Consider the following 9755-nt stretch of genomic DNA (forward strand, 5'->3'; position numbering starts at 1 on the left):
TTCGCAAAGCCTTCCACAAACCGACGGTAATATCCTGCCAGTCCCAGGAAGCTCCGTACCTCAGTCACCGTCGTCGGTCTAGGCCAATCTCGAATTGCCTCAATCTTCTTCGAGTCTACTGCTACGCCCTCGGCTGAAATCACGTGGCCCAAGAAAGCAACTTCCTGTAGCTAGAACTCGCACTTCTTTAACTTGGCATATAACTTCTTCTCGCGCAGAAGCTGTAGCACAATCCTCAAGTACTCCTCATGCTCAGCATCACTCCGAGAGTAAATCAGGATATCGTCAATGAAGACTACCACAAACCTATCCAAGAACGACTTGAACACTCTGTTCATCAAATCCATGAATGCGGCAGGGGCATTCGTCAATCCAAAAGGCATCACCGTGAACTCATAATGCCCATACCGAGTCCGAAAAGTCGTCTTGGGAACATCCTCGGCCTTCACTCTCAACTGGTGGTAACTTGACTGGAGATCAATCTTCGAGAAGATATAAGATCCCTGCAGCTGATTAAACAAATCATCAATGCGTGGCAAGGGATACTTATTCTTGATGGTCACTTTATTCAGCTCCCGGTAATCCACACACAGCCTAAGTGAACCATCATTCTTCTTCACAAACAACACCGGCGCTCCCCAATGCTAAACACTGGGTCTCACAAACCCTCTATCCATCAAATCCTGAAGCTGTGCCTTTAGCTCTCTCAGCTCTGCCCGCGCCATCCGATAAGGTATCTTCGAGATTGGTGCAGTTCCAGGAACTACATCAATCACAAACTCAATCTCCCTCTCGTGCCTGTGACAAGAGCCCTAACTCTAGATCATACAATAATGCAAATGCTCGGCTAACAAAAGAATACGAGGCTCCAGTATCAAAAAGAGTACGGGTACGAATGCCGGAGATCAAAGTGATACCTGCCACCACTCGGTCGGCTGCTGTAGAGTCCTCTACCTGTGCTGCATAAACTCTCCCACTCGGAGCCTGCTGTCGCCGCTCACCCTGTCGCGGCACGGAAGATCTATCCTCCTGGCGGTAACTCGGTGCTGCTCTGAATGACTGCTGAGGTGCTGGTGGAGCTGAAGCTGATGATGATGCTGGAGATGCTGCTCGAGGACAAGCTGCCCTCATGTGTCCCGGCTGACCACACCCGTAGCACCGGCCCTCCATCTGCTCGCACTGTCTGGGCCAGTGTGGTCCTCCGCAGATCACACACTGCGGTGTCCTCTCTGTCTGTCCCCTCTGACGAGTCCCTGGATCGCTGACGCCCCGAGAATCTACGACCCTGTGAACGCGATCGTGGAGGCCTCGGCGGACGCCTGCTACTCGACTGACCTCCGTCGTCTGGAGCTGGGCGCTTCCTGTCCTGACTCTGTCCCGGCCCCTGAGCTCTCTCCCGCAGCGACACCTCTCCTCTCTCCTCCCATAATGCCTGCTCAATGGACGCATCCAAAGTCCTCGATCTCTGCGCCCTAACGAACCTGAATAGGTCGGGTCTCAAACCCTGCTCGAACAAATAGACCCTATGTGCCTCATCTCTGGCCACAAACGGAACACAGTTCAGGAGTCTAGTAAACTCCCGAACATACTCCTGAACTGTCCGCTCACCTTGCTGGATTCTCTTCAGATCCTCCTCGATCTTTTGTTTCATGCTGTTGGGGAAATACATCCTATACAGCATTCCACAGAACTCATCCCACCTCAACTGTGTCGCCACCAGTCTCTGGTCTCGCCTCGCTCTCCGCCACCAATCATGTGCATCACCTGACAGACAGTGTACTCCCAAAAGTACCTGCTCCCACTCTGGAACGAATAGATCCTCGATAGCTTTTCCATCGCACTGACCCATTCCTCAACAATCCAGGCCTCAGTGCCTCTGCCATCGAAGATCGGTGGGTCAAATTGCCGAAAACGAGCTAACCTCTCCGTCCACCGCTCCTGCTCGGCCTCAGTCAACGGAACTGGCCCCCTAGCAGGCGCAACTGGCGCTACTGGAGCTGCTGCCGACGGAGCAACTGCTGCAGCTGGTGCGGTCACTGGAGTAGTCGGGGGTGGCACTGGCGACTCTGGTAGCCTCGAGACTGAACTCGGGTGGCGTGAGCTATCCTCTCCACACATTCCACCCTCTGGCAATAACTCCCCCCTGCTGCCGCGTCAACCTCATCAGGGCGGCCAACGTGCCACTAGATCAGGGGATGCGCTGCCTCCGGTCGGGCCCATCTGATCTAACAAACTGGGGGTGCACTCGCTCTGGTCGTGTATCCTGCTCCGCGAAACTCTGCTCCATCTGCTCAGGTCTCTCAAGGGGATGCCCGCCGATCCTGGCGCCAAACTGGGCACGCATCTCTGCAATCGACGGTCGACCGGTCGGCGACGATACATAGCTGAAAGGAACAAATCGGGTCAGATACAACGCAACACTCTGACACCATAACGAAATCTGGAAGCGAGGTCCTGTTTTCACTCCAAAATTATGTCGTCGACACCACAATTTCTCACAGCCAAACAGGAAACTCCTTCAGTCCACTCACAGTCCACTCTAGGAGAATAGGTACCAAACTAATCTTGACTTTCCGCAATAATATTACGCCTTCTCGGTTCTTGCTTTCCTAAAGGTTTGCCAGAACTTAAGTTTCCTAGGTCCCAACGATCTATAGCAAAGCTCTGATACCAACTTAATCTGTCAGCCACGCGGATGTCTCATTCCCCGGGCACCGGCAAATCGCCGGTATACAAGAAGCAATTGTCCCGTATAGAATAGCGACAGCATGGTCGGGTAATCAAACAACTACTACGTGAACAGTCAGTAGAGAGACTGCTAGAGAAACAGAAGCTAAAAAAAAACAAACTTTGCTGTCTCATATACTAGTGCAAATCCAAAATACAGCGTTAACTCGCACTGGCGAGTTAAGTAACTATGTACATTAAGCTCGAAGTAAAAACAACTACGCTGCAGCTAGGGTGCTGTCTAGCTTGTCAGTCGGGTAAGGGTCTCTAGCTCGCGACGCCCTTTGCTCGATCCTGATCCGCCGCGAAGGCGCTGCAGGCCGAAACCTGCGTGGCTCTTGCAAAAAACATGGGGTAACTAACTTGGGCTTGAGAATACTGTAAAAACAAAGTAGCTCCTCAGGGGTACCGCCCAAAACGAACATACGGTCCACCCACTAAGTCTACAGAGGGAGCGAAGAGGTAGTCGAAAAGCGAGAAGTAACTCTACGCTACCTCGATCACTACACTTCATGCTCTTAGCACTAACCAACTTAGCGAAAATGATCAATCTCGACGTCCAATCCAATCGGCACTGTAAGCAATACCCGTCCTCGACGTGAATAGCACCCGTCCAGCCCCGTTGCGACTGATCAGTCCTCTACTCCACCTAACTGTGTCCGGGTGAGAAGCAAGCAACTGGCGATGAGCGACACCGAACGCGAAAACAAAAGCCGTGACTACGGAGTGGTCACTGGTGGGCGGCTAACCCAACCGAGTATGCGCAAGGGATCTCTGTCGAGCTCAATCAGGCTCTTGAAAGCAAAGTCAAGTGACAATTCCCAAAAACTGGTTAATAACCGCAACAGGACGTGCCCTCAGCACAATCTGACCGGCCAAAAGGCGAGACGGGTGCCAACGTCACAAACTTACCGGCGGCACCCGACAGTCTGGAAACAACCTGAAGACCCTTGTAAAAAATTCACATCATCGGCCCCAGCACGAGCGTAAATATAATTCTAAACTACCTGAGAGTACTCATCTCGAAGATACTGCGACAGATATAATTTTATAACGGCTACCTGAGAGCTAAATCAGTGTAGTTTAAACATGTGACAGGTCCAAATTGCAGGTTTTCTCCTAATTCAAAATGCCAAGTCAACATGTATAAACTACTCAGTTAATACCACTTTGCTCGACAATTCAGATTTGTCTAATCGTCATAACAAAATCCATGAAATTCGAGCTATAAGTACTATACAAATCTGAAATTAACATGCCTGACTATTGCCGTCACTTAGGAGTATAAGCCGATGATTAACACCACCTTAAGTCGTAATCCCCAGCAGTGAGGACGTCCCGAAGCAAAGGAACACCCTGCTGGATCATCCGCAACTCCAAAAGGCCAGAAAGAGCTCCCACAGCTCGCCGCAAACTCTACACGTAAATCGAAAATGATGCACGTTCTGCCTCAAAAACACCGAGCAGAGAAGAGAAATAATTCCGACCAAGAAACCTCTCACAAAAGAGGCAACGTAAGGGCTCGTGGAATTCTCTCGAAGGTCCGAATCAGAACCAAGTCTCCGATCGAATCCATTGCTCCACTCGAGAGGAGCCGAAAGAGCCGACGGTCGACGCTGGAAATCAGTGAAAACAGCACCGTCGATCGCTCGAATTCAATGAAGCTTGAAAGTACGAGAAGAAATCATAGAGGAATGAGAAATTACCCACCTCAACCAGCGACTCCAATTCCGGCACGGCGTCGAGAACGACGAAACACTCCCTCGCCCGGCTCCCTCGCTAAAACTCGGCGACGCACGTATGCTCGGACGGCTCCGCGGCGCATAAACTGACAGAACGAATGCTCCACGAACCCTTCCTTGCTCACAATCGGCTAGAGAGAGAGAGAAGAAAAATTGAATTTAGATGAGATGTGCCAACCTGATGAACTAAGTTGAATAAGTATGCATGGGGGGGGGGGGGTTAGGTGCACGTGGCATTCCATCCACCCAACTTACCAACTCAAAAACTTGCAGAAAAAACCAATAAAAAAAATATCAGAATACTACATCGAAAGAACTCCAAATTAATGGCTGAAAATAAAAATCTCACTAGTGATGATACAAGACTAAAATTTTAGATTAGAGATATTGATTTGCTTTAGATAGTATATAAAATTTTCTATTAAAATTTCTTCTGATTTGGATATTTTTATATCGTTAAACTTGAAAACGACTCACATCAATCATTAAAATTGTCCATTGTTGAGCCCTTTCTATCACTTAAGTAAATGATATAGAAAAAACCGTAAAATTTGTTTTCTAAACACTTCAAATAATCTAGATCAAGTCTAGTGGAGAGAATGGGGTCATGTAGGCCTTCGTGCTTTTAAAACCATATTAGGTGGACTCAGATTTTCTTGTCTATTGATTTATTTGTAATAGATTTTAATTGATAGCGGGTTTTTTTTCTGCATTTCCTTTATAAATTAATTTTAAGATTTTGGTATTGTCTACGATTGTTTAATGGTTCAAATGGTCACCCTTTGGGCACAATTCTTATCATTATAGTCAAACTGCAGGAGCTGCTTCAGATGTTTAAAATAATTTCCATTGTTTGATTAGGGTAATGTCTATTGTGTTGGCTTCCAAAATGGAGGAATGCAGTCTAAAGACGGGAAAGATATGGTTCTTTTGGGAGGTACGATCCTTCAAGGTCTTCTTTTCTAGATTTTTTTTTTTTTTAAATTATGTCATGATCTTCTAGATTTTGATGCTTGGATGTGATGTTGCAATTTTTAACCCTTCAGAATCAGTAGTGGAACTTACTTGTGAATTATATATTTACTTGTACTAGCTTTGGAACAGCTCCAAGAAAAAAAAGTCGTTGGCCAAACAAAACATTTGAAACTCTTGTCATGGCGCTAACCTGCAATGAGCTTCCTTGCGCTGAAAACAAGCTGAATAGTCTGTATCTAATGCAGCAGAAAGCTAGTTTGGAAGGATTTTAGTTGAAAAAGGTTGTTAGTGCTTATTTAGAAAGCTCTACTCAAACAACATTCTCGCAAATCTCTAATCGGGCCCAAACATGCCCTAAATTCATCCCTAAATTTATCTTTAACAGCAAATCAAGCCCCCACACAAGGATGAAGTGATGGAAGAACCATTAGAAGTGCTATGGAACTTGAGAAAAAGTTAGGTTCCAACAACACGGAGGGTTGTCATAGGGAATTATGAAGTTCTAATAGTAGGAAATAATCCACAGGGTGGCACAAATGAAATTGTTGTTGAGAACTTTGAAAAGCTTACTGAAATCCCATGAGAGGACAGAGGACAATCAAGTCAGTCCTTGTAAGACCTAGTAAATTATGTAATACTGTTTGTGCAATATGTTAACAGGGGTATATTCTATATGAGTTGTTTAATGGAACTAGTCACTTCCTATATAGAGTCTTCCTCATTTAGCACTATTTGGGATTGTCAAAGAACTGTGAGAAAAAAGCTTTCTTTTGGTGGAAATTAATGATGGGATCAGACTCGGAGGCAAAAATTACAAATTTTGTGCCGTTAGGTATTCATTTTTTTTTCTTTTTTTTTCTTTTGTGGTAAATCTGAGCTTTGTTGTTGATCACTTGATTGAAAAGCATTTTTTTATCAGTGAAGCCTTTGCTTATCTAAAACCAATTTTTGAGGATGGGACACTTTTGTTGTCGAATTACTTCTTTGTTCTTGCTAGTGGCATGTTACTTTCAGCATGATTATTGACTCATTACAAGTTATATGTATTGTACACACTAAGTAAGTGCAGTTTCCATAAAATAAATTAGTCTGGCAAAAACGGGGAGTAAGAATATCGTACAGTATTATGGTCTTACGTCCACTGTTATGATCTTGAGACTTTTATGTCATCTTCAATAATAGAAGAGTTTAATGCACTGCTAGTAAAATATGATTTTTAGTTATGAGATGCCATTATTAATTAATTTAAATAAGAATTTTGATGATTGGAGTTTAATGCATCGTATGTAAAATATGATTTTTAGTTACGATATGCCGTTATTAATTAACTTTAATAAGAATCTTGATGATCCTTGACTGAAAATCTTTGTCTTCAATTCAATCTTATTATGTTTCAAAGTACTGACAAATTTAGTCTTCATGCTCATAACTAACTTAATGTTGCAGATCTAGTCCTATCAAACAAGTTAGTCCTGTATGACTTGGAGAATCAAGTAATTGGGTGGACCATATACAACTGTAAGTTTCAGAAGACTAATGTTTCATGCTAAATCTGTTGAATACTTTCATGCATTCAAGGTATATTGCTGTGATTTACTATGAAGTTCTCCTAACTGTACATATTAGTTAGTAAGATTATTTCTCTTGTCATTTTAGGACACTGAATTGTGATCACAATAAGCTTGATTTCTAGTTGTTTAACCCTTTTCTTTATTTAGAATTCTGTTTATTTTTTGTACCGTTTGTCCTTTATTACCAAAATTATGAGTTGTCCTGCCGTTGCACTATTCTTTTACTTCATTTCTGTCCTGATCTATTTTTGCACTGAGAATTCTGAATCTGCTTTGCAAACTTTGATTTGGAATTAGAACTAAACTAGATCCAACTCAAGTTCACTTCAAATTTCTTCATTTTTTTTCCCCTCTTTTTTCCGTTATGGGGGCGTTTGGATTGACGAATTTGTAGATTCAACGTAAGTCAAGTGTAGTGGTGTTTGAGTTTCCCTGAAGTGTGATTATTTTTCTGTTGTTTGTTTTAACGTAACTTGTACCGTCTGAAAGTTAAATTCAATCACTTCTGCTGTTTGTTTTGATGTAACTTGGTGCTGGTAAAATTAGTTTTTTGAGTTCCGTTGTTTGTTTTGATGTAAGTAAGTGGATCCCATTATCTCCTAAATATAGTAATAAATTTATCACTATAAAATTTAACCTATTATATAATTAAATTTTTTATTATTATTTAAAGATAATCTTAATTTATTATAAATAAGGTAATTCTAACTCATTATAAAGAAAGTAGAGTTTAGGTTTTACTGTTTAATAAATTGTTTAGAGAAGGTTGAGTGTGGTGGAAGTCGAGTTCGGTACTTTAGAGCCGGAAGTCGAGAGTAGGTGAAGTGGTGCTCTAACGTAACTTGAGTTACATTATATTTTTCACTTACACCAAAACAAATAACGGAAGTGATGGAACTTGAGTTCCATCACTCCACTTACACCAAAACAAACGCGCCCTAAGCGGTTGATTTGTTGTCCCAGTCTTGTTCTTCGCTTAACTAACCGCCTTGGTAATAACGGTGACAATGACGATAATGATGTTACATGTAGTTGGTGTGGTTTTATATTTATAAAAAACTACTACTTGAATCGTGGAATCCGCTCGAACCATCTTTAAATTGATAGAAGACCCATTAATGACTCTTAAATCATGACGGCTGAACTGGCAGAGGAGAAAGAAGAGTAGAGTTCTTTTTTCTATCAACACAGCAGCTGTTCTGTGTTGTTTCTCTCTCACCTTCCTACTTTTTCTTAGGCAGTGATGTTCCATTGAAGCGTCAGTCGCATCTAATGCATAACTCTTCTTTCTATATACATTACATCAGTATCGTTGTAATCCTTTGTGCATACAAAATGTTCCGAAACTTGAATATGTACGCACGCCTAGATCAGTAATCGTGCTGTACTCTTTTGTCTTGTCGTATTTTTTTCATTTTAACATGAAAGGTACAGGGTAGAAGGTAAACTATCCATAGGACCATTATTTTGTGGTTGACGTGGTCTGCTCGATTTTTTTCAGGCTCCTCAAGCATCAAAGTTCAAGACGATAAGACCGGAGAGGTTTACACTGTAAATGCTCAGAACATATCTTCTGGCTGGAGATCCAAGTGGGGAAGTTCCACGGCACTTGTGTTGCTAACATTGGTTTTTTGTTGCTTAATCATTTAATTGTGTGTTAAATGGTTTGGTAAAACAGGATGTAATGTGTTTGTTTTATTTTATATTCTTTATATAGGGAGAGGAATTCAGATTCTTTCCATGTCTTATTTTCTCTCTTCTCAAATCCTTGGAGATGCAGTTCCAATTTTCTTGCAGGATAGTGTTGCTACAGAAATCAATAAAAAAGAAGTATATACTATATACTTCCAAAATAAAGAGAGTAGAGAGATGTAGCCCGTGGTTCTTGATCCGTCAAGAAATTTTTATAAGCGTATTTTTTCTCTCTCTTGCAATCAGGCAGAGAGTCGGAGAGAGAAATTTGTCAGTTTTGCAATATCGACCGTGGTTCCCATCCTAATGAAGCCGCGAATATCTGATCTCTGTACGATTGTGAGTGAGAATTTTGGTGATCTTGCGATTTTGCTGTTGAAATAAATGTTGACATCTACTATCTTCATAAAGTCGTAAGTTCAAATCTTGGAGATCGAAAAAAACATATAGATTCTCAATCTCTAATACAACAAACCATGCATCTTTTAAAATGGAGAAAGAGGGTGTTTTTTTTTTAATTTATTATTTTTGTCTTTTTTTCTTCTTTTTTTTCTTCATTAGCAGCCCCCATAGAAAGCTCCATAACCAACCAAAATAGTCAAGCTATCCGGGCGGAAAGGCAAAAAAAAAAGGAAAAAAAAAGAAAAAGAAAAAAAAAAAGGAAAGGAAAGGACAGTAACTTTTACAGTACTGCACCTATGCAAACTCTTTTAGCTTCGTGAGTTGTTAAAAGCTCCACCTAATTCGAGTACGAGGGCAATAAAGTCTCCATCTTCTATTTTTTTCCTTTTTTTTTTTTTTTCTTTTTGTGTGTGTGTGTGTGTGTGTGTGTGTGTGTGTGTGTGTGTGGTTGGTTGGTGGTGCGGTGGGCTTGTCAGAATCAAATCTAGATTTTCTAATCCTGAATCGAGTGTGATTAAACAATATGTCGCCGACCAACTTGATCTGTCTTGGACAATATCGAACCCCACACTGAGCTTGACCGTGGCCCTGTTTGGCCATGTTTTGGATACGTGGTGGCCATTGCACGTCCCGATATTTTGTTTGG

At 42.4% G+C, this 9755-nt stretch overlaps 1 protein-coding gene across 2 annotated transcripts in view; it reads left to right on the forward strand.

The window, feature by feature from the left end:
• LOC109726539 (aspartic proteinase-like protein 2) overlaps positions 1-8811 on the forward strand; it is a 21340-nt gene extending 12529 nt beyond the window's left edge. For both annotated transcript variants that reach the window (XM_020256171.1, XM_020256169.1), the window contains exons 8-10: positions 5331-5406; positions 6891-6962; positions 8517-8811. In XM_020256171.1, coding sequence (XP_020111760.1) covers positions 5331-5406; positions 6891-6962; positions 8517-8665 — 297 coding nt within the window. In that variant the 3' untranslated portion in view covers positions 8666-8811. The remainder of the gene's footprint in view (positions 1-5330; positions 5407-6890; positions 6963-8516) is intronic.

The sequence above is a fragment of the Ananas comosus genome, linkage group 21, assembly GCF_001540865.1.
Source record: "Ananas comosus cultivar F153 linkage group 21, ASM154086v1, whole genome shotgun sequence".
NCBI classification, from domain to species: Eukaryota; Viridiplantae; Streptophyta; class Magnoliopsida; order Poales; family Bromeliaceae; genus Ananas; species Ananas comosus.